Source organism: Schistocerca gregaria, chromosome 3 (genome assembly GCF_023897955.1).
Source record: "Schistocerca gregaria isolate iqSchGreg1 chromosome 3, iqSchGreg1.2, whole genome shotgun sequence".
Classification (NCBI taxonomy): domain Eukaryota; kingdom Metazoa; phylum Arthropoda; class Insecta; order Orthoptera; family Acrididae; genus Schistocerca; species Schistocerca gregaria.
In genome coordinates, this window is record NC_064922.1 from 902,620,313 (window position 1) to 902,646,887 (window position 26,575).

Genomic DNA, 26,575 nt, shown 5'->3' on the forward strand with positions numbered 1-26,575 from the left:
ATAGTTGTCATTTTGGTGGCAGATTCATTAACAGCCAAGCAGTCCTAACAGGACATTTGGGCTATGCCAACCAAGGGGACAACATGGCGCTGCCAGCAGCAGTCTCAGTCCCACTAGGTCCACTTCCTGGACTTCGTACCACAGTGCAGCAGGGCCTTTTCATGCCCATTCCATCAACAAGCATGATTCATGCCCAGAGGGCAGTGGTTTGCATTCTAGTTCCACCATGGCAATGTGGGCAACACAACACGCACCACCATATCCTGAGGCTCAGACATCCATCGTTGCAAGAATAGCGACTGTCTTTGGGCACTGCTGATGCACGGTGCTTGTAGCATGACTCACATAACAAGGTCACAAGCCACATGCTGGGCACTACTGTTAGCAAACCGGGGTGCAAGTATTGCAGCCAGAAACTTGTTGGTCACAAGGCCCTGCCACATGCTGTGGGTAGTGTGATTGCAACTGAATGTTAGTGTAGCACAGATATTTGAGTTAATAAAGTGCTCTTTTTGATTAGGCAAGTTTCACTGGACACCCACAGGCCTTCAATCCCAACTCACCATCGTCACATACCATAGCCATCCCATAAGCCCAGCATCAGCTGCATAACATTTATACCAAGTGTCTCTCCTAAGAGTCATCTGGTGTATTTTCTCTGGTGTTTCAGCAGATATTTTCTGGAGTCAGTCCACAATATCTTTCATGCAACGCCCAGTGTCAATGGAAATCACTGGTTTGTTTCTCACCACAAATAAAATTATTTTTAAAGCAGAATTTTACATGTCCATTCAACAGAGCACTCTAAAATTAATCTTGTGTGACTCTCATCTTCTCATCTCGTATTAAGAGCGATAGTAAAACAGAAAGAATAACAAGTACTCCGGCAACAACTGAGCAGTGCTGCTGCATAGCAGTAGAGACACGGTGTGGCAGAGTGGCACGCAATCACTGCTGGAGTATTGGTTGTGAGGGGAGAGAATTGTTATTTTGAGGTTGAGAAACTAAACTATCCTGACAGTGTATTAGCAAGAGCTAAGTGGCACAGTACAATTGTGAGGGGATATTAGAGTGCATTCTGGTGCAAGTGATTTTCTCTCACATACAGTTAGTATCGGGATAAGCAGCAAAAGTTATACTCATGAGCACACTGTGAGTTTTCATTGAGGAAGCTACGAAATAGGAGGAAACTGGATATTGACAATGTACTAAGCTTTTATGTATCTGTCTGTGGTTTATTACAGGTGTAACAATTTCCTCACAGTATCATTTTCATAGCACATTTGCTCTCAGAATTCATATGCTGTGTGCAATGTGCTGTTAGCTGTCCTGCAGGTACTGTTGAATTTCAGAGATGCAGGACCAACAAGGTAGGTCTGTAGTGCACTAGATCCGTGTACCTCTGCTAGTTACAGCATCCTGAGGCACACAGTTTAAATGTGGTGCATTGTTAGTTAGAGTCTGGATCATCATTATTTCCTCTTATAGCATATCAACATATTTTATTTTGTTTGACACAGAAAAGGTAACCAATCAAATTCAAATAAAATAAGAGAGGGGAGATCAAATACGTTACAAAATGTTCAATATGACAAATCGAACATTTGTCAGGAGCAACCAAAAAAAAAAAAAATGTTTAATTTTGTACATAACTTATTTGCATCCAAGATATTGAGCAAATATTGTAGTCTATTGAATTACGCTGTTCAGCTCATCACTGCAAAAGTAAGTTGACCAATTATAAAATAAATAATTTATCAAGAATGTTGTAGGTGCTATACAAGGAAAATGACTGTTCTAAGTGTAAATAAGAAAGTTTTTGTTTCAGGTTCCATTAATACTGAGGCACTGAGTTACATTTGTGACAATACAAGTACAGAAATACAGCAGTAATGTTTTATCTAGTAGAAATGTAGTCAACAAAAGCTATTTTACAAGAAAATTACAAAATTAAGTTCAAGGAAAAAAACCTCTTAGTATTCACTTCTGCTTCTTACACAACTCCATTACTGAGATCAAGTGTTGCAATGTTTACTACAGAACTCCCTGTGCTGTTGAGGAAGAAGTGGCTTTTCATAACTTCTCCAGATGCACACTATCTTGTTTGTTCACTTCTCCAACTTTTTTCATTGTTTTTGAAACCCAAGTTATCTCCTTCCATTAAAAAGATATTTGATTGATACAAACACAACTTTACAGGCACTCTGCTTCCACACAAATTGTGCATCAACTAAATAAAGGAGACTTTGATGTATGGAACTTGGAAAATGACACTTAGAACATTCAACATTTCCTCTCTTCAATTTTTCTGTCTACAATAATAGAAACAGTCTTTAAGAATAGAATGACAAATTCTATACAGAAATAAAACATCTTAAATGAATTACAGCATGGGTTAAGTAAGGAGAGATCCTAAATGACAGAAGTGTTCCATAGCAGACACAACTGAGGCCCTGAATGCTTGGAACAAAGTACACAGTGTATACTTAAATCTTTCCAGGCTTCCGATTGTGTCTGTCAGAGACTTATTCTAGAGAAGGTGCACCACAATGGCATCACAGGGAAAACTGCTGATATTATAAAAACATTTGTTGCAAAACTGATAGCAGTCCTTAAGAATAAAACACAATTCCAGTAATGTTGAAAAAAGTATCTACTCTGAATTTCTGGAGGTAAAGTACGGAATATCTCAGGGTCTGAACTATGACCTCTAGTATTTATCTTGTACATAAATGACATACTTTGTGCTGTAAATGAAAAGGTGATCATGTTTGATGACAACACAATTCTACTAGTCTGTAGCGACTTGGCAAAGGACCTGGAAAGGAAAGCCAGTGAAGAAACAAAAATGGCAAAAATTCATTTCAGATAAAATAACCTATTTATATATAAAAGAAAAATTTAAAACAAACAGAACTAACAATACAGAGGATTTTATTTTTAGCAATGGGGATGGAGACGTAGAAGAAGTGTACTGTAATAATTTCTTAGGAGTAGAAGAGAACAAAGTTCTGACGTGGGAAAACTGTACTGAAAATATGTGCACAAAGATAAGATCACTGTTTTATGGAGAAAACATCCTATACAGTGGTCATGCAAACCATACTTATATTATGAACGTTTCTTCCCACATGTAATGTACTGTATTCCAGTTATAAGGGGAGGAGAAGCAGATGTTCATATTAATTGTATATTAAAACTTCAAAATCAAGCCATCAGATACCTAGGGACTTCCATGAACATGGCACAAGAACCAATAATGATTACCATATTTGCACCAAAAGCCTTAAAATAACGAACAGAGAGCCTATAAATGCACAAAGCTTATTTTATAACAGTCTGCTACTAAGCATAACTATCATAAAAGAACAGATCATCATCAAAATAAATTGATGGATCACCTCATCTCCTTATGTTGGTATAAAGTGAAGGAACATTTACAGTAAAAATCATGGAAGAATCATAAATTGAAACAGAGGAATAGATTAAACAGTTCCTTGTCAATATGCTTAGTGCACTAGGCAAATAGAATTATGTCTTTGTTTTTGTAAACTGTAAAGAACTATACAGCTTTTTGTCTGTACCAAATAGTACGCTTTGTTATAAGTACATAAAAGCTAACAATTCTGCAGAAATTCTTTTATTATATAGTATTTTAGATTCTTAATGTTATATAATAGAACAAATGATGTTATGTGTACAGTGACATTGTTAACTCCGTACATCTGTTCTGCATATCAAAAGAAAACATCTGGTTTCCACCTTCATATTTCATTAAATTGTACAGTTGTACATATATATTAAATAACACTCATACAATGTAAACTGTCTAAGAACAAATAAATAAATAACACACTCCAAGAGCAACACAAACACATACCAGCCAGCCCACAGCTGAATGTAGCCATAGTGTGGACACTATAATGTGACAGTTGGCCTTGACTGTAAACAAATAACAACCTAGATTGCCTGAAGGGATAAGAGTTGTGCAGGGGAACATGCCCCACCTCCATCTCACAGTGCTGGCAGCCTACACCCCTGTTCTGTGCTTCTATAACAGCAGAACTGACGTATGATCAAAGGGATCACCAATCCCTTCTGGTGCAGTGGGAGTCATGCTTGAACCACATGACAAACCAGGATTAGTGTCTTCACTCATTTCAAAATAAGAAAAGAAAGCTACAAGCAAAGCATATCTCAAAGCAGAGTATACAAATCATTCGGTAATGGCTATGGTGCAATCACTTGCTGAAGTTGACAGTGTAATAAACAAGGCAATACAGATCCAACCTTAATTGGTATCTTTACACATCCATAGTTCACACACCCCCTCCCATCTAAAACAGTCACATTAAAGAGCCCATATAATGTGTGTTAAACACTTTGCAGAAAAACACAAGTTTGAAAGCTGAACAGTCTTCATCAAAATTGTTCTTACGCACCTATCTACCACTCAGTGCTCCTTGAATAAGTTGGATGCTTTTATTTTTTATACCATTATAAGAATAAGGAGTAGTCAAATTAAAATGAAATAGACGGAAAAAGTGAGTAAACTGTTTGTTATTTCAAAAGTAATCACCATAACTGTTAACACATTTATTCCACTAAGAGACAAGACATTTAGTGCATTCGTGGTAAATGTTTACAGTTGTCTATGGAACCATGAATGGACCCAAGCTCATATCTCTTCATCCTAAGCAAATTTATGGCTGTGAACATCTTTTGTCCAGGCTCCAAAAATATGGAAATTTAATGGGGAGAGACCAGAACAGTGTGGAGAATCTGTAAGAGCTTCCCAACAAAACACCAGTAGCGTAGTCGATAAAACCTTAGCTACATGGGGGCCCATTCATATGCTGGCAAGGTTGTATTTGAGGAATGTTACTGAATGTGATGTCCCGTAAATTATTTGCAAGCTCAAATAATTAAATATATTCCAATGCCTGAAATAGCATAACATCTTGATCACTTAAATAATGCAGAAATGAATCAAAATAAACTACTGACACATAATAAACAGTTCAATTGGCCAGCAGACTTTCCATAACCTTTTAAAAACCTCTGAAATATAACCAGTGTATAATTTATTCCATCTCTCCCCTCTAAATTGTTGGATGAAGGTATTTCTGATTGAAAACACTGAATTAGTATCAATATTTGTTGCTGTTGCTACTGTTGTAGTTAATTACACCTGATAATTAAAGGACATTTATTTTCTTAACTCCTTTTTTTATACAGTATTTAATAAAGTAATGGATGAAAATAGTGGCGAGAAAGCAAGAGAAAATTCGGGAAAAATCTCACTACCAAAATTTTGGATTGCCTCTTAAAAGTGATGCTGGAAGACAGAAAGTTGCAAATCAGTTACAAGAAACTAGAGAGAGAGAAAGAAAGCTCATGTCAGGTGTGAAATAATAGGTACACCAGAATGAATATGCAAAAGAGTGACACTACTTTCAATGTCTGTATCTATTGACACCCTGCGATCACTGTAATCTGAATAAATATTTTGTGTAAACTAATAGTGTGGTGCACACCATTATTCTGAGCTCAATACAAATGCATTATGACCTGTGTACATATAGAAGTTTTTAAAGGCTCAAAAAGTCACATAAAAATGTTGCTTTCATATTCACATCATCAGCACACAATTCAATCCCTAATTGTATATATCTACCTAAATGAACCTTTCTCTATCTCCCATAATACAAACTGTACTTACTATAGAATTTCTTTACTCTTTCTCTCATACTAACTCATAGATTTCCTGATCAGGAATGATAAAGGAAAATATCTTGTGTATCAGTGCAGAACCATTTCCCTCTGAAAGAAACATTTATTCCCTACGCAGGTTTTAACTAAGTACTAGCATATAATGCAGGAATAAAGTTCAATGCTGAAATTAATACAATACTTATAAATAAAATGAACTACCTACATGAATGGCACTGTAAAGCATTCACTTGTGCTTGTCTCTTTAAGGAGAACATGTGGAATTCCAGCGTACCACATAACATACAACTTTTTGTGTCCTTATTTAGTAGTTTAAGAGTTTCTTGTACAAATCAACAAATGTTTCATGCACTGACAACAAACATTATATCTGAGTTTAAACAAACAAAAAACAAAAAGTATCAAATCTTACAAGTTTTCTGCACATCACAGTGCTTAGATGACAGTTGAAAAATATATTTATACTGGATCACCTTCCATTAGAAACAGTGCTTCAGGCATCAAAAATAGTGAATTCCACATTGAGTGGCTCAGAAGGATGTAGGAGAAGAAGATGAGTGCGATAGTTATCAGGGCGACTGAACCGCTTGCCACAAAATGGACAGCTGAACTGGTTTCTGGAAAATCCACACTCATAACGTATATGCCTGTTAAGTGTGCATCGTGCCTTGTATAATCTTCCACACTTGTTACACTCAAAGCCATTGTCTGATGTCGCTGGCCCAAAACCTGCATGACAGGAAAAAAAAACTTTTTCCCCATGACAATGTAAATAGGAGTCATGTCTAATCACTGCTCTTCAGTTTAATAGCTCAAACCTATAGTAAATTGTTACAATACAAGCACAATTAAAATGCTAAAGCAACAAATGTAAATGTTTAGAAAAAGAATGCTTCAAAAGGTTAAGTCAATACATAATTAATAGCTCTTCAAAATTCTTCTCATACGCCCAGATTATTTCAATGACTGCATATTTTTTCAAAGCAATGAAAATATAAACACTCAAAACAGTGAATAAAATGATCACCTAGGAAAAGACCAGAAAACATATGCAAACAAGTAGAAAAAAGGGTTTTGCTATCTCAAAAAATAATAAAGCACTGAAAAAAATTGAACTGCACTTTCTTTAGTTACACGGAGATGGAAAGAAATAAGCAAAATTAAGGAAGGGAAAAATGTGATACAACAACTGGTGTCACTAGAACACAATACCAAAATTACTTATTGTGTAATGTGTTAATGTCAAGGGGAACAAAACAGAACTTCAATGGTGAGATCATATAAAGACCTACATTATCATTCATCCACTATCAGGACAGTCCAACAAGCATCTGCTAAGCATTCAGCCTTTTTGAACAATTGATTAATTCAAATATTTTGTTTAAAATTAGGATTCCTCATAATTCTAAGAAACAACTGATTAATATACAATTGCTAACATCATATATGCTTAACTGGATGATGGTACTATGTTATACCCTACTGTTCATATCATACTCCACATACACAGTTCAAGGGATGATAAGGGCACTCAGTTACCTGTTACCATACAATGAAATTCCACTGTGCATTGAATTAATAGTGGATAGAAAGCAAAAGCATTTCATCTGTTATAAACGTTCAACATCAGTTACTTAGTTTAAATGTCTTTACACAAGACAGTTGCAGGACCTCGGCCTTTCAGCGTAAATGTTAAGTCTAAATACCTTCAGCTGTCTAAATTTCCAGTTTTATCTTATTTGTGCAACTAGTTTCAATATTACATTACACCATCTTCAGGCCCCCTAACTGATGTGTAGGAAGAATCTACCTCTTACACAGTTGAAGTAGAGGCCAACATTTGGTTACTGGTATCTGTAGATTTCTTCTTAATACAGTAATCCCTCTGATTATCACTTTCCAACAAGGCTAGCCCCTGTTTTGACTCTGTAAGATGGTGAAATTCTTCCTAAACATTGGTCAGGGGGCCTGAAGATGATGTAATGTGACACTGAAACTGGTTGCACAAATAAAATAAAACTGGAAATTTAAATGGCTGAAGGTGTTTCACTGTTACACTTTATTTTATATAAGTTTCACATCAACACATTTATATATTTATTCATTCATTATTTCAGCATTCACAAAAGAAGTCACCATCAGTGCAGAAAAATAGTTATTTGTACTGTGCACTAATACCTTTGATTAAAGCTGTTCACAAATCAAAGAAAAAGAAATACATAACACATTATTTGACTTGCAGCATTAATAATGCTTAAAGCCAGACAACAAAGAAAATATCGGAAGTTTAGGGAAATCAGGCTACTGAAATTTCCACCATCCCTTGAACCTGTCACTATCTTCCTTAATGTGGTTATTGTAGCAATACATAAAGATTATGTTATTTTAGCCATACATACAAACATGTGTGGTAAGTTAACTGAGTCATTCTACAGTGCTTCATTAAAATTGTCAAATGATAAGAATATCAACAAATTAATTAATTACCTAATGAACTGATTGAATTTTTCGTAACTTCTATGTGAAAACTGTAAAAAACTAGAATGAAAATTAGGTGCCACAGCTTCAAAGCAAAACACTTTTTGAAACTTTACTTTAATTTAATGAATTTAGCAAATAACATCTTTCAGTTACTGAACTGTTTCCTTGTTACTAAATAATGACAACAGTTACACACCATAAAAAACAAGAAACTACACAAAAAAATCATGCACTTACTGTGATGTGTAAAATCATCAATAGCTCCTTAAATCATTACATAAATGGTAAAATGAAATGAAAGGTTTCACTTGCTGTTGTTCATTTATTTAAATGTCCGCCCACTTAGCTGAGTGTTAACATGCTTGCTTCCTGTGCAGCAGGCCTGGGTTCGATTCCCAGCCGGGTTGGAGATTTCCTCCCCTTGTGGACTGGGTGTTGTGTCGTTCTCATTATCATTTCATCCTCCTTACCGGCATGTGAGTCACCCAATGTGGCGTCGACTGAAATAAGACTTGCACTCGGCAGCCAAACTCTCGTGGATGGGTCCTCCCGGTCAACAATGCCATTCGATCATTTCATTCATTATTTAAATTTAATTACTTATCTATTCATTTATTATAATTCATACTTGAGGCAATACCAAACGAATACCCATTAGATGCTGGCAGCAGTGTTATATCACATAAAATTTTCAAACAAGCTTCATCCCTATTCTAATATTCAATTTGCTAACATCATTCTACTTCTTATTTATTTATGTTTTATTTTTCATAAAAAATATCAATTCATGTTCCCCCTCCTGCGTCTAATAAGGCATTCTCCATCAGGTTCTCTTTACATACAATGTGACACTGAATAGAAACATTTAAGAACTGTTCCAATAATTTTAAAGATAGTAATAGTGATGGATGTAAATGTCAACAATTTGACAGTCACATTATGATAAATTTAGTTAGAAAACCTAATCTCTGTCAACATACTTTAATGACATCAGTCTCTTGTTCACATACATGAACAATGAGACTGTAAAGGAGAAACAAAGTGACTATTTTAAATGCCGCAATGAAAATGAAAGAGGAAAGCAAGAGATATTACACCAATTCAGAACAGAACTAGCTAGACAGGGCTAAACACATCAATTTTAACATTACCACTTACATCCAAACAGCATCAACCGGAGCAAGAAAAAACAATAGTCATGCATAGGTATTCATTAAGCAGATACTGTATGTCTTTCCTCCACAATTATTTTATAATTTATCCAGATCTTTAATAGTTGTTAGAGCCTAGAAGCTACACGATATGCAAATTAATGGAAACTGTCTCCAAATTTCGTTAGGTGTAGAAAGTGCTTTTAGAATCCTACTGCATCCTTGGAGTGCCTGTAACATGAACCAAGTGAAAAGAACCTTTTCCGATAGGAATTCAATTTTGAGAACATACTATTCCCACACAACAAGAAAAAACAGGTAATGAATTTGTTGGGTGTAAGAGTGATAGTAATCCACTGTGACACAATGATAACACAGTATTTATTGTGGTCATAATGACCTACACTAATCTTTTTTGCACTAATGCAACGGTGTGCATATCATCAACAGAAGATGAGATACAGAGCCCAAAATGTGACAAGTGTGCGCTGTAAGCTGCAGTCCAAACTGTTACACGCACCTGCAATATGATTTTATCAGACCTTTCCTCAAAGAGAGTAAATCACAGGTGACGACACCGAGCCTTGCACTTCGCATAACATACTAATTACCTGGTAATCATCACCCAAATAATTCTGTGCTCCCATGCCGACTAGGCCTACCTAGCAGTAAGACCTCCTTGAGCACTGTACATCTACGTGACCACCACGGAATTCCCATTTAAGTGCCTGGCAGAGAGGATCCAGGATCCATCGAACTTCAGACTATTTCTCAATCAACACTCAAATCTTCCCATGCAAGCTCTGATTTTTCCTAATTTTATCATGATGATCATTTCTCCATATATATGACGGCATCAACAAAATATTTTCACAGTTAGAAGATCTTGCCACAGCAAAAAAACCTTTGTTTTAATGATTGCCACCCAAACTCATGTATCATGTCCATGACATTAATGCACAATGAGCTGCCCTTCTTTTAACTTTTCCAATTTCTTCCCTCAATCTGGTACCAATTCCATGGTGCACAGTAATAATCAAGAAGAGGACAGACTAGTTAGTGGACGATCTTTAGTAGACCTGTTGAATTTTCTAGGTGTTCTGCCAATAAAATGCAGCGTTTGGTTCACCTTTTCCACAATATTATCTATGTGATGATTCCAATTTAAGTTTGATTATCAACAATATTATGGAAAGGATAGATTGCCACTCACCATAAAGAGAACATGTTGAGTTGCAGACAGGTGCAATGAGAAGACTGTTATAAGAGGTAAGGCTATAAAATAATGGAACTATTACTGTAAAACATTTTATTCCAAATACATACATATTTAGTTATTGTCACACTAATATACTCTCTCCATATATACACCGCCACATGCAATTTTTCCATTGATGGAAACGGTGCTGGAAGTTTTCTTATGCAAGCTACTCAATGACAAGTGTCGCTTTTTCTTTCACTGATTCGGTAGACTGAAATCTTATTTCTTTTAATGCATATTTCACCTCCAGAATAGATAAAAGTCACATGGCACTAGCTCAGACAAATAAGATGTGTGGTATAAGCTGGGGCATTGTCTTGATGCAGAACCCACAACTAGTTCTCCCACAATTTGGGTCTTAGAGTTGAATAAAAACCTCAAGATAGTAGCATTGATTAACAGATCGACTTCCAGTAACTTAGTGAAGGTACACTATTCCATGACTATACAAGGGCTGTACAAAAAGTAAGGTGACTTTTCAAATTGTGCAGGCAATGTACATTCGATTATCAATCTTTTTTCTTATGTTGTACACATGTCCTGAACATATGTTCGTAGTTTCAAGTGAACAGCATGCTTTGTTTGTTTTTGACAGATAGAAAGGTTGGATGTGTTCTAGTGTGCTCGATAATTTTTGATTATTATAAAAAATGGGACAAAGAACTGGCATGAAATCTTGTGTGAAAAATGGAATCAAGTGCTCTAAAACACTGGAAATGTTGCCAGTGGCACACGGTGAGTAAAGTAAAAAAGATGTTTACAAGTGATACAAGCTCTTCCAAGACGGCCAAGAAGTTGCCAATGATGAACCTTGCTCTGGACGCCCCAGCACTCCAACAATAGACAATAACATTGAAGCTGTGAAGAGAATTATTGAATTACTGTAAGAGAAGTTGCTAAGGATGTTGGCATTTCAGTTGGCTTGTGTCATGCAATTTTTTCAGATTTTTTGGGCATAAGACATGTGTCAGTGAAGCTTGTTACAGAACTTCTCAATTTTGATCAGAAGAACCATCACATGAGCATCACTCAAGAGCTCTTGAATGATGTCAGTGATGATCCTGATTTGCTCAGAAGGGTCACAACTGCTGACAAATCATGGGTTTATGGTTATGACATTAAAACCAAAGCCCAATTGTTCCAATGGAAGCATCCCGGAGACCCGAGACCAAAAAAAGCACACCAAGTTCGATCAAATGTCAAAGTTTTGCTCACTGTTTTTTTCAATTACCATGGCAAAGTGCATCACGAATTTTTGCCTCGAGGTCATACAGTCAACAAGGAGTATTACCTTGAAGTTTCGTGCCATTTGCGAGAGTCAATATGCAAAAAACATACGGAATTGTGAAAAAACAATTCATGGATTTCGCAACACCAATGTACCTGCTCATTTGTCATTGCTTGTGAGAGATTTTTTGGCCAGAAACAACTGGGCAATCTTGCCTCAGCCACCATATTCACCAAATGTGGTCCCCAGTGACTTTTTCCTGTTCCCGAAACTGAAGAGACCTATGAAAGGATGAAGATTTTCAACGATCGAGGAAAAAAAACTGCATCACTGGAAGTATCAAGGCTGTACCAAAAAGTACTTATGAGAAGTGCTTCAAGGATTGGAGGAAGCATTGGCACAAGTGTATTGTATCTGATGGGGATTACTTTGAAGGGGACAGCATGAGTACTGATGAATAAATAAGTATTCTTTCATAAAAATACAAAGTCACCTTACTTTTTGAACACACTTCATACACTAAACAAAACTATCACCACCATCCTCAATCTTGATTTGTTTGTCCAAGCTTTTTTCACTCTCGGTGAAGTTTGCCCCTCCCAATGCATGGACTGGTGCTTAGTTTCTGAATCATATGTGAAAAACCAAGATTCATTTATATGCTGTCACTCTTTCCAAGAAATTAGGATCACTTTTAGTGGAAAGTGTCAGTACAAATTTTTGTACAAGCTTCTATTTTTTTGATGATGAGACTTTTCAGCACAAGTATTGCACACACTTTTCTCATATTTAATTGTTTATGTAAAATTTGACTTATGTATTCTTTGTCAAATCTTACAGTTTCAGAAATCAATCGAATACTCAACTGATGGTCAGATTGGATCAGATTACTTACTTTTTTGATATTTTCACCCATTTTTTATGTTGTGGGGTGGTTTACGTGTGAATCATTTTAACACCTTTCCTGCCATCTTGAAATACTCAAAAGCTCATAGTCTTCACCACACACTTCTTTTAATGAAAGGAGCAGTTTTCCAAACTACATGTGAAACTTCACAACAGTTTGTTTCTCAATTATTACCTCTGTCATTTTTCCAGCAAAACAAAATAACAGCTCTTATTCAAACTAAAGCCACAGACACACTGCTTTGTTACACCAGAGATGCCACATTCAACTGAAAAGCCTTGACACTTTACAGCTATTGGTCATTCATCTTTGCCACAGCCATACCTATTCTGTAACAGCATATGTCCCATTATGTTTTATAGCCTTGAACATCCAAAGCCCTCTTCACAAAAGAAATCACACACAGACATTCACACAAGCAAGCACATCTCATTCACACATGATGGTGGTGGCCAGAGGTGGCAGTCTTTTGTGCATGAGCTGTACCTGCTTGTGTGAAAGTGTGTGTGTGTTTTCTTTTCTGAAAAAATAAAAAAAGCTTAATATTTAACAGTCTTTTTGTTGTGCCTGTCTGCAATTCAAAAATCACATTTATGGTGAGTAGCATTCTATCCTATTCATAATATTGTTATCCAAATTACATTGTTCCCATCTGTAGTCCCAGGGTATTTAGTTGAGTTGACAGCCTTTACATTTGGGTGATTCATCATGTAACCAAAATTTAATGGGTTGCTTTTAGTGCTCATGTGGATGACCTCACACTTTCCATTATTTAGAATCAAATACTACTTTTTGCATCATGCAGATATCTTGTATACATCGTTTTGCAATTGGTTTTGATCTTCTCGTTACTTTACTATATGAAGTCAGACAGAGAATTAGATTTTAATTCCCAAGTCTCAAGTTTGAGAGTAAATGATTTCAGAAGTTGACAGAGAAGGGAGAAATTTTTACCAAAAAATCTGATGAGATGTTAGTCTTAGGTAGTACAGTAACTGAAATTTTCTCTGATATGAAAAATTTGTCTTGTAAATTGAGATGTTGGAGGAAGGATAGTAGCCTTTGTGCGATAGTCTCAGATGTGCTTAGTGTCTGCATTCCATTCATCCTTCATCTGATGGGGAGGAATGAAATGATTCATCAAAATGTGCATAAAATAGATTTATAAATCTGGCAAGATACCTAAAACATATCTTCCATCAGTTACACAACTTAACTTCAAAAATTGCAAGCTTTGTTCAGTTTCCAGGTCCTCTCACTCTCAGTTGTCCTTGCCATCTGAACATCATTTTGTTACACAGAACTGTAGTGAATTCAGGCTACTTTCCTTTCTCCAACTGCTCAAGTTACACAGACAAATTTTTGATATCAGAGAAAACTTCAGTTACTATTCTACCTAATCCTAACTTCTCAACAGATTTTCCCTGTCAGCTTCTGAAATCATTTATTCTGGAACTCAAGGCTTCGAAATCAAAATGTAATTCTCTATCTTCCTGGTAAATGGATTTTTATTTGAGCACAATAACTGACACAGCTAAAGCATGTTGTAAAAGTTATCTGATGTGTTCACACTTGAGCAGTGTAGTATTAGCAATGATTGGTATAAGCAAGAAAGCTCCTGATGGTGATGGTGCAGCATTTCATCAAAATATTATGGTCATTTGACACAGTTGAGAATCTCCAGCCACAACTAATGAGACATTAAACAAAATCAGCCCTCAAAAGCGATGAGAAGTTACCATGCCAATGTCATTTACAGTACTCCTTTTAAGAACATATCCCTCTGTTATATTGAAAGTTTGATAGTCACATAAGCATTGCAGTTTGTAATGTCAGGAGTTGACCCTGTAATTGCTACTCACAGGAACTCCCAGTTTTTCCAATAATATTTTCAGTAAACAGTGCTCTTATGCTGATACAGTAATGAAAATGATACCTTGTCTCTTCTCTTGTTCTATATTTTACATAAATTAATTGAATCCTACAAGTGATGCCATGAAGATATATAAAATAAAACAGAATAAGCTATGTCTTCTATATTTCATTTCAGTGTTTTTATATTTCAGTACAAGCAGAGGACACCAGTATCCAACAAAAACCCTCTGCATTTGTGCCATATCCTATTACAATAAAAACTTGAGCTTTTGTCAGTAACCATCATTCATCTTCTTCAGGAAGAACTGACTGTCATTATGCTGCCAGATGCTGATGTCAATGTCTGCAATGTTAGTGCTGCTCATTGGAATGTAAATGATTGTTGCATATTCTAGAGTCTATGGCCTCTCTGCTGTTAGTCCAATAGGTTGGTACATGGAACAAGGTTTTGTTTCATCAGACATAATTTTATGTGCAGTTTTGAAGTTGAACACAGCAGCCGCAGATTTTTTTCTTTAATTACAATTTTTAATTGTCCATTGACATTCTGCTCAACACAATGTCCCACTGGTCCTTTACCAAGATATCAAATGGCGAAGTAATGTCTGATGAGGAGCTAAGATTTCTTGTGATTAAATCTTGTTCACCTTATTATTTCAGCAACCTCGCAGACCTAATCTGACTGATCTTCTTTTCTCAAAGTGCTGCAGTTACTGCTGGAAGTTAAGAGCACAAATCCAACATCTAACTCTCAAAATAAATGCAAGACTTCACAATAACAATGTCTCGTATATTGTACTCTTGTTTATAATAACTATGCCTTATAAAGCTGTTACATTATTTCAAACATTGCAAAAACATTGATAAGGACAAAGTCCCAAAACATTCTGTCTTAATTAACAGATTCCAATTGAGTTTATCCATATAACAAGTCTCCTCTTGCCCCCGAGATGTCACAGGCATAGTCACAGTCGCTCTACCTCTATAACTATGCCTTATAAAGCTGTTACATTATTTCAAACATTGCAAAAACATTGATAAGGACAAAGTCCCAAAACATTCTGTCTTAATTAACAGATTCCAATTGAGTTTATCCATATAACAAGTCTCCTCTTGCCCCCGAGATGTCACAGGCATAGTCACAGTCGCTCTACCTCTATAACTATGCCTTATAAAGCTGTTACATTATTTCAAACATTGCAAAAACATTGATAAGGACAAAGTCCCAAAACATTCTGTCTTAATTAACAGATTCCAATTGAGTTTATCCATATAACAAGTCTCCTCTTGCCCCCGAGATGTCACAGGCATAGTCACAGTCGCTCTACCTCTATGGTGCACACCATATCTCCAAGGCAGGAACTAATCACATGGAACACACTTCTCAACCAGCACGTACCAAAAACGTGGTACGGCATTCACCGTCACCCAGGTTGCAGATACGCTGCGTCCATTTCTCTCATGTCACATGTGCATAAATAAAACGTGTCCAAACAGTAGGTTATCTAAATCATTACAAAACTAAACTTTTTATAGTGCAATCATCATTCATTGGTTTGAAAAATGCTTGTTACAGAAACTGATTTAGTTTCTTCCACAATTACATCAAATGTTGCTAATTCCATGGAGCCTTATGTCAAGACTATCCTTAACCAGTCACAGCATCTACCTTATTTTCTTGGGTGGTCAAAAAATAGATCTTAGGTCTTGTCAATAATGACTCTACCTGTTCTGCTGGATGTTATCTCTCGGCAAACAAAATTCAGAATTTGCTAAGCATTGCCCCATGAATAAACAGAGAATTCTCTTTGATGAAAAAAAAAATCTTGTCCCAAGTATCAACATTCTATGACTCTGGCATCAAAGAAGCTGCCAAGAGTAGAACATGCACAACATTAACCAGGATAATGGCTGCAATGCTAGTGGTACATGGAAGAGGGCTCTCGGCATTGAGATAATACAGACAGATTCACAAAGTGGTTTATGTTCCAACTGGTAGGCTTCTAGCATAGCAGACAACCTCTGGCATTAAAAAGACAGTCAGTTTTGTTCCATACAAAGACTAATACCCTCAAATGCTTCATTAATTATTCCAACTTAACACAGCAAGAAAACTGACAATACATATATTTTACACAACATTGTCACCATGAGAAACTTGGTTCTCACACCCTTTCTTCATAAGAATAAGATGGATTATTCTAATAGTTAATGCTGTACTCTTGCATTATATATACAGTATTAGCAGCTAATGGTCACTGGAGATCATTCCGAGTACAAAACATTTACATTAAATTTTGTAAGTACTGGTTGTTTCATTTTAAGTTGATTCAAGCCCATTTCTACATGGCATTGTAACAGATTTAGTCACACAATGTGGCCAACACTCTTCACATATGCTCTCATGATAGGCCTGTCTGGGAATAAAAGTCCAAATGCAATACATAATTGTCAGAGAAGTGTGTCTGCCAGAATGAATAAATGGAGAGAGAATTGAATGAACATTTCATATTGTTTAAATGAGAAACAGTGATCTGATTATTACCATTACCAAATGTTTTATTCAGTCACAATAGCACAAGATAATATGCATATCCCTGGTGCCAGTTTGTTATAGCCATCTTCCGAAGACACTAACTGTCATAATGTGATAAGTCAAAATGCAGCAAAACATCAACAGACTATACAACAGCATTACAACACACTTTGGTACAGATGATACAAACAACAAATAATACATGCACCACAAACATATTTTTTTTTTACAACACACAAAACACTACACATTATAAAAATTACTAGATATAAGCAAATCACCTCAAACTGTAGACCTATTTCATTCTTCTACATATTTAAAATAATTTGAAATAGTAACCTGTAAAAGTATTAACAACCTATTTTTGTGAACAGATATTACTACCAACCTCTCAATTAGGATTCAGCAAAGGATCCACTACAGAAAAGTTACATGTGACCTAAAAAATGGCAAACCTGCAAAGCTAAAGAAGAAAAATTATAGTGCTGGCAATAGATGAGAAGACTGGCTTATGGCTTCAATTTTATGGACTGTAAAATACTAGATGGAAAACTAAAATGTCATAGCATCCCTCCTGCACAAATAATATTTCCTTCATTACAGAAATCAGAGGGTTATTTAGCTACTGAAGAAGTGAAACTAAATTCAGACTAGAAGAACAATAAATTAAGTCACACATTGTTGTGTGCTCAGTTGAGTCATGTTTGTAATTTATGTAAGAGTTGAATTTGGCAGAAAAGGGTATGGTTGCACATGTGTCAGATCTATCACCTGACAGAAACTCTGGAGAGAAATAGACTGAAATGGTTTGGCTGTGTTAAAAGAATGGAAAAAGGAAGAGCTCTGGAATGGATAGAATCTGGAAGAAGACCAGCTGGAAGACCACACACACTGGAGACAAGGTGAAGGATGATGCGAATTGAAGATCACTACAGTGGAAGCAAATGCTGAATGATAAACCAAGGGAGAAAAGAGAAGATTGGAAGACACTTTGTGAATGACTTCCATACTCAGAAACATTTCAGGAATAAGAAGAAGAAAAGGATGAAGAATAATAAGGAGATCGAAAAGTAAAAATGAGATGGGGGAAAACACAAACACACATACACAAGATGCCCTGTGTTCTCATATTTCTTTAAATGTATTATTTTACTTAACAAAATATTTGAAAGTAATGTCTAATCAAATTTAAGTACTGGTACTAACAAATTCTATGCATCTTCATTTTTGAACCATTATTATCTGAGCAACATAATCGATATCACTCACGACAGAAAAGCCACCCACCATAGCTCTATTCACACAACAAGGAAAAACCACTATCCACCATAACACTGAAATACAATTTATGAATCACTATCTGCTTAGGATCTGTATACACATAAATTAACCAAATTACCAGGCTGCTCTTAGTTGTGTGCTCACTGAGTGGGAATAACAAGGTATGTTACCCACCCACCATAGCTCTATTCACACAACAAGGAAAAACCACTATCCACCATAACACTGAAATACAATTTATGAATCACTATCTGCTTAGGATCTGTATACACATAAATTAACCAAATTACCAGGCTGCTCTTAGTTGTGTGCTCACTGAGTGGGAATAACAAGGTATGGTACCCACTGTTACAGATTTTTATCACCACTCAATTTAATGGTAAAAGAACTGCCAGCTGCCTGCTGTTGCAAGTACTGAATTGTTGAGACTACCTTGAAATTCATTACAAACTTTTATGGGTCAAGTTGTAACATAAAATGTTTTGTCTTATACATTTTTAAAGTTTGGACAACTAGATAGAACAAAATTTCATGACACACATGATTCATGGACTGGAAAATCTATGTTGTGCTCAATGGTGGAAGCTGAAAACCTAATACTGCAACAATGGCATAAAAATTAACACACAGTTACATAAAAAATAGCTTTAACAGTAAAACATGCATTGAAACATATTTCAATGAATGGCCTACATTGTTTGATGCAAGGGTATATCAACATTGATTTTCAGGCAAGCTATGTTGAGTGCAATACTCCCTGCTGACAATATTGTCACATAAATTCATAATAATTCACAGCGGGCCAATAATGAAACAGAAAATGTAAATAAATCACTTGTCCCAATTTGTAATATATGAAATGTGGTTTACTAAAATAGAATTATGTTGAATTTGATCTAGTGGGACCTATAGTGTGGGCCATATGTATAAACAACTTCTGTGTGTGATCAGCAGGCACTTACATCCCTTGAACCACATTGCAGAGCACACTCAGTAACTGCATACTGAATGTCCCCAAAACAATGATTTTCTTAAGCCAAACAATAAAATGAGATTGTCTCTCTGTCATACCCTCCCCACACCTCCTCCACGTAATCTCAGTAAACATGTAATCCCTCAATCTTTTTCTGTTTTATTATACTTATTTATTCTGTTATTTTCTTTATTCTTTTTATATCTACATCCCCTCTCCCCCCCCCCCCTCCCCCCCTCCACGCTCTTTCTGCTTTCCCATAATTCTTTGACTTTTACACTCTCTGACATCACCTCTTTTAACTTTGTATCTTGTTGTCCTCACAGCAAGCTTGGGTCTACATCTACATGGTTGATCACCACATTTTTCAAAATTACTTTATACTGAAATTTTTCTCCCTTCTTAGCTGACCTGCATTTCTCTTTCCCCTTCTCAGCATATTGTACAACAATGACACTTCGTCTCTAATACACTCTGACATTCCCATGATCCATGGGTCTCTTACACGCTATATCTCTTTTGCTTCTAATATTACACTTATTGCTAGGTGTATATTTTAATCATTATTCATATTACATGGTGTTCATTTATTAATTCATCCACATGGTTTATGCTTTTATCTATTTTGCCTTCGTATCCATCCTTTTACTTGTTGACCTATCTTCAGTGGCTTTTTATTCTGTTACTTGCATTTCCTGTATTAACATATCAAAACTTCCTTTGGACTACTCGTCTTACTGTGTTCATGTACTGCGTGGCTTCATGTTCTGTATATATCATCACCATTACATTCACACTTTAATCTGCTCATTCACTTGTCAATATCTTTTGTGATATATGTTTCTCCCAAGGTTAAACTGCTAACACTTCTTACATAAACTAACGAAAATAATGGAGAACAAACAACAGTAAAAATTTTATTGCTATTCAACTTTATCATTTCCACAGGAAACGGCAGCCCAAAATGAAGATACAACCATGTAAAGGCATGTCAAATACCTGCTGTAAACATTACAACAAAATACTTTATGCACAAAGAAAGAGGAACACTCGTAGTCTTCCAGAGGTTGAAATTCTTTCATCTAGAAAAAAAGAAAAGAAACATACATGGGAAATGAAATTTTGTGAAGGATTGGCAAGGAATGACACTCAGGAAATTAGTCCAAATGAAACATCATCAAAGTCATTCCATTACCTGTAGTTTTAACATTTATATGTGACTTTTTGATAGAACAGTGTACGTTCTCTCTTACATTGGCTCATATGCTCATCTTTTTAGTTAACTAATAATCTGACTCTCTAATGACATTCATGTTTTTTGCATGTATGGTTAATAAGGGTGAAAGCAAATCAACTTGATAATCACTCTCATACTGTCTCTCAATGCATCTCCTCTGTACTGAGGAATTATAATGAAATTATTGATTTTTAGACTTGCTTATAAAGGCATTGACAACGTATGTAAATTTCACACAATCTCAAAGCATTAATTATGTACAAATGTAGCTGAAAAGCATAATAACCAAAATGTGTCAGTGAATAACCCACTAATTCACATGGAACAATGTCTGTGACGGCCAGCAATATGTCTCTGAAGACTGGTTTTCTGCTTACTTTGGTACGGGCAAACAGGACACTGAAACTGTGGTTCTTTACCACATTCAAGTCGTAAATGACGCTGCATATTTGTCTTCCATGCATAGTTCTTACCACATTGTGGACATGGAAATTTAAGAAATTCTGCAGACTGTGGATTGCCTCGGAACTGTGGCTGTGCTGAAAAATAGTAGGAGGGAAATGAAGGCATTAGACATCTTTTGAAAAAAAAAAAGGAAGTTATAAATAAACAGTTTTGAGAAACAAGAATTTTACTTGCGTAAAGTTCCACCAACACATAAAAACAAATGTATACATTTCTTATAATGATTTAAACATTACTCGGATTACAACACATTCAATGTTTTTTCCCACTGGATACAAAGCAGACTGGGGCCTTAACGCAACCAAATGTCTCAGCTAAGATGCACAGTATTTCATATTACATGTTATTTTGTTTGCCACATTTATGTTCTGGTTGTTATAATTAACTGAAAAAACACCATAAATATTCAGATACACAAGATTTCTTTCCAGTCTTTACAGGTCATGGATATAAATTTCTTACAGTGATGTACTCTCTAATGATATGAAAAGGATAGACAAGTCAAGGAGAAGAAAAAAGTTTATATCAGATTTGTAAGAGAGAAGTCAACTGTCTACATTCTAAAATCACAAAACACAGCCACCTTATAGGAATCATCAAAATGAATGTTGTACATTATTTTCCTATAAATTTATACACATAAAAGTGATTACCTAAATCTTCAGAAAATTCTGGAAGTGAGAGCACCTAAAATCGCATATACTTTCATTACCTGACATTTTAATACATTAACTTCAGACTTCCATTATCTTATGCATACCAGAGTTGCAAGGTCACAATGCTCTGTCTCATCAGATGATAATGAAAAGATGATAGCATATTCATGATGCCACAAATATTTCCATATTTCACTAACCTGAGTAACAGTCACGGTCAACACATTGTTCCATTCAGGTTTCATGGAACTGAAACCTTGCAGGTTTGCAAGACATTTGAACCAGTGGGGTGTGGCACAAGAATATCATCTAACATACAAAACTTTGTTAAGTAATCCTTACAACAGCACAAAAATTTCAGTTACTTAATACACATACTTCTTGCGAGGTAAACTGCAGAAAGATCAGTAACAGAAATTTAAAATCAAGACAGGTTGCAAGTCATGTAAGAAATAGACCACATGCATCAAGTGTAAACAAATCAATGGTTTCAAATCAAAGGGGTTATAGCAACCATAAAAGAATACAAAAATAAAGAACAACAAATTACTTTTGTGCTGGGTTGATATTTGACAGACATCACACTTTTAAGCTCATTTGGAAGACTGAAAGTAACAAACATTATGGTAACTTCACATTTAAGACCAGGAAACTAATATGAATATATAAATGTCAATTTGAAATTCTTGCACGTTCACCATTTTTTTTTTCCATAATTATATCAAAGTCACTGTTTGCTGGTGTACCAGTCTCACATGCCTTCGTAGATGAGACATGTGTTTAGCTTTATATATACAGAATGGACACTGCAGTGTTGGTTCTTTACCACACTCAAATTTTAAATGTGCAGTTAGTGTGTGCTTCCACCGGTAGCATCTACCACACTTGTAACAAGAATACCCTGCAGTGGTTGATTTGTTCTGCAGCCCCAGCATGAGCCTGTTGAATGTTAATGCAGCATCACCGAAATCAGTTGCACTATCTGAAAACATATAACACAAAAATTAAGTCGAAACATTCTCTTCTCTCTTTTCAGGGAAACAGAGCACCACAATTGCATAATATATAAATATATCTTTATTTTCTTTAAGGCTGCTAATGATAAACACTAGAGGAAGCATTATATATGACAAGAACATCTCTGTTACACTGTTAGACCCTGAAGAATGTGGAACGCATTGAAACACAGGAAACAAAAGCTGATCAATTATGCATAAGTGTACAACCAGAAAATACCATATTTACCACTGACAAAAAGAAAAGATATGTTACAGATTGTGTTTGAATGCAAAACAAAAGATGTTAATAATAAGGATATGTATAGATAACACTGGGTGCACTATTGAAAGAATATCATTGGTAGCAAAATACAGGTGGATGGATATGCCCTGAGAGGAGAAGAAAAAGACAGAAATGCAACAAATTGCCAATACAGAAATAAAGCAAAGTATGACAACATACAAAAATACAGATATAGTGAAAAAAGAAGAGAAAGGTTATTAGAGACATAAAAGTTTCTCAACTACAGAACGTTGAGGAAAAGAGACGACAAAGAAGTTATCAAAAGTAATGTGTTGGCATTTTTCTCTGTTGATTTAGAATAACATGGAACATTCAAATCAGGATGACTGGTTAGAAATTTGAAACCCATGTCTTCCGAGCATGAGCCCAAATGCTTTAACCACTGTGCCACTTTCATTGGTGCAGAAAACAGAGCTGTAAAAATGGACACCAAGTCCTTCTCTCTCTCTCTCTCTCTCTCTCTCTCTCTCTCTCTCTCTCTCTCTCTCTCTCTCTCTCTCCCCATTTATCTATCTATCTCATTAGACTGTTATTGAAACATCAGAAAATTACAAATGTCAGATGCATAAATAAAAACATGAGTTATACAACAAAATCTTATTTGCAAATTTCCAGGGCAATTAAAAAAATAGTTAATTGCACTTACCAAGTAATGATCCTACCTCCTATTGAAGTAGTCCCCCTGCCTATCTAAACATAGTTGCCAACGTTTCTGGAGGTCTTGGAAGCAAGCTGGGAAATTTTCAACTGTGATGCTTGTAAGCTCATTTGTCACAGGTCATGGAATGTCTGTAAAGTCTTGATGAAGCTTTCCTTTCAATTGGCTTTTCACTTGTGGAAACAAGAAAAAATTGCAAGATGAGAGGTTGGGTGAATTTGGCAGATGTGGGATGGCAATCACAGAATGTCTGAGCACATACCCGGTCACAGATAAAGCAGTATAGGATCTTGCACTGTCATGTAGTAAGAACCAGTCCTGAGAATGTCACAAATCAGAATAGCAGCTTCATATTCCTTGTTGTAAACATTTCAAGACTTCGGTGTAAAGAGTTTGCTTCACTGTTTGAAATGGGTGAACATACTCATGGTGAACTAATCTTTAACTATCAAAGAATGTGACCAACATTTTATTTGTTCCCAAAGATTGTCATTTGGCTTTTTTCAAGGCTGATGGCCCATGACTCCACCATTCAGCACTTTGATGCCTTGTGTGAGTGTTGTACTGGAAGCACTAACTTTCATTCCCAACAATGATCTTTGATAGAAATGTGGGATCATGGCTGGCTCTATCCAGTAGTTCAGCAGAAATACTTCATCTTTCCTCTTTCTGTTTGCCTTTTAGAGGAACAAGTTTCACATTAAGTTTCCATTTAACTAAATCTTCACATAAAATCTTATGACACACATCACAATTCAAATAAGTCCTTTCGATATATTGTGCACAATACATAAAGGTCTTACTGCAATAACTGCCTTACGTGCTCCAAGTTTGCATTGGTATGTGCTGTAGACAGGCGACCAGTTCTGGAGTCACCTTGCACTGAATATCTGCCTTTACAAAACCTTTTGTGGCAGTCGAAAAAACGACTTCTTGAAAGCGCCTTGCCTGCATATGGTTGCTTACTCAATGTCCATATTTCACTAGGGGCTTTCCCAAGCTTAACTCAGAACTTAATGTTCACTCTTTGTTCACAACCAGCATCTATTGCACCACCAGAACTGATGCACCAACCAATCAAACAGTGTGTTGCTAAGCACAGCCCTGCCACATAGTGAATTTGTGCAGGAACATGGTGAATGTCATTTCAAGGCTGCACACATACCAGGTTACATAAAAATGACATTTCGTTCATTTAAGTATTGCAAACTCAGAAATAAAAAACCTGTCCTGGAGCTTTTCTGACAAAAGTAGTACACCGTTTAGTCTTGGCTACTGTTTGCAAAGAAAGAATTAATATAAAATTTGACTAATTGCACCAAGTACAGATCAGGACCAACAGTTTTTCTTCCACAGAATATGCATGAGTATGTTAACACAAATTTTACCAGTGCCTCCTATTTCACAATACACAAATTACATAAATTTGTAAATCATACCAATACAATAATTGTTCAAAGCACACAATTTTGATGAAACTCAGTATATACAATACAGTAATTTCATAGAACCTCAGAAACAATAAAATCTGAAAAAGTAGACAGCATTCATGTTTTGTGACTACAAACAGACTACAGTCTGAAAGGTGAATTTAACAAAGAGCATTACCTCATATATGTTCTTAGTACACAAGATTACAGTTATGGACAACTAAAGGTTAAAGAAACTAGATTTTTTGAGAATAATTGCTCTCACTAATTAGTTACGATATCACTTTTTGCGAGAAGTCAGTTTGCTACAGTCTACAAAAGCATTTTATTATAACTGTATCCAGTGTTACTTCGAGAATGTCAGCACAGATATCTTGAAACCAACTGGTATTTTGTTGACTGCTTCAAGAAAAACACACACACAAAGAGGACATGTTCTTGGAAGCAGAAATTGATGACTCAAATAATAAAGTAAAAACTATCTGGAATTTTGTACAGAAAGAAATAGGAAAAAGTGCAGTTTTGTACAGAATATATCCAAATTAAAAATGGGGATCATCTCCAAAACAGTTGCTGATACATTTTAAAAAATTACAGTAACAGAAGAAATAGGGTTGTACAGGGCTCAATAAATCAAACAATGAATTTTCTATGAACCAATGCACCTACCATAGCACAATATATCTCTTTAACAAATAACAGGAAACTGAAACAATCATTAAGTCTCTAAAAAGTAAAAACACTACTGGTGTTGACAAGAACCTCCAGTAAATTGCTAAAATACTGCTGCAGCCATATAAAAAAATTCTTTGACATATTTTTTATGCATCACTTAAACATGGAATAGTTCCTGAAAGACCTAATTATGCAACTGTAAAACAAATATATGAGAATGTAGATAAGGTATATACTGTTAACTATCAGCAACCTCACTACGCACAGGTTTTTTCCAACGTTTTAGAGAAACTAATGCATGCCAGGATTGTTAAGCACCTACTGATCGAAAAATCATCAACAAAATTTAGTTACAATTTAAGAAAGGACTGTCAACAGAAGATGCAATTTTTGCACATGAAAATATTTTGGAGTCCATCAACACTAAAATGAATGTAGTTGGAATAATTTGTGACCTAACAAAAGCATTTGATGGTGACAGTCACCAAACACTTTTAAACAAAGCTAAGTAGCACAGTATCAGTAATGCAGTAGGGAAGTGCCTCGATTTGTACTGTCATTAATGACCTACATCTTTGCACAGAAAGTTGCAAATTTACCTTCTTTGTTGATGACATTAAAGTACATATTGATAATTTGTTAGATAAATCTGAGGTGACAGTTAATAAGGTCTTTATGTATAATACAATGACCAGAATCGAACAAGATCTGGAACAACTAGAATAC

At 35.6% G+C, this 26,575-nt stretch overlaps 1 protein-coding gene across 2 annotated transcripts in view; it reads right to left on the minus strand.

The window, feature by feature from the left end:
* LOC126355202 (longitudinals lacking protein-like) overlaps positions 1-25,349 on the minus strand; it is a 51,137-nt gene extending 25,788 nt beyond the window's left edge. Inside the window, exons 1-2 of one of the 2 annotated variants that reach the window (XM_050005432.1) lie at positions 23,733-25,349; positions 21,041-22,766 (exon numbers count right to left, since the gene is read on the minus strand). In XM_050005432.1, coding sequence (XP_049861389.1) covers positions 21,041-21,233 — 193 coding nt within the window. In that variant the 5' untranslated portion in view covers positions 21,234-22,766; positions 23,733-25,349. Of the gene's footprint in view, positions 1-6,206; positions 6,417-21,040; positions 22,767-23,732 lie in introns of those variants that run through there. The other variant, XM_050005434.1, reaches the window with a different exon arrangement.
* Positions 25,350-26,575: the final 1,226 nt, after the last annotated feature.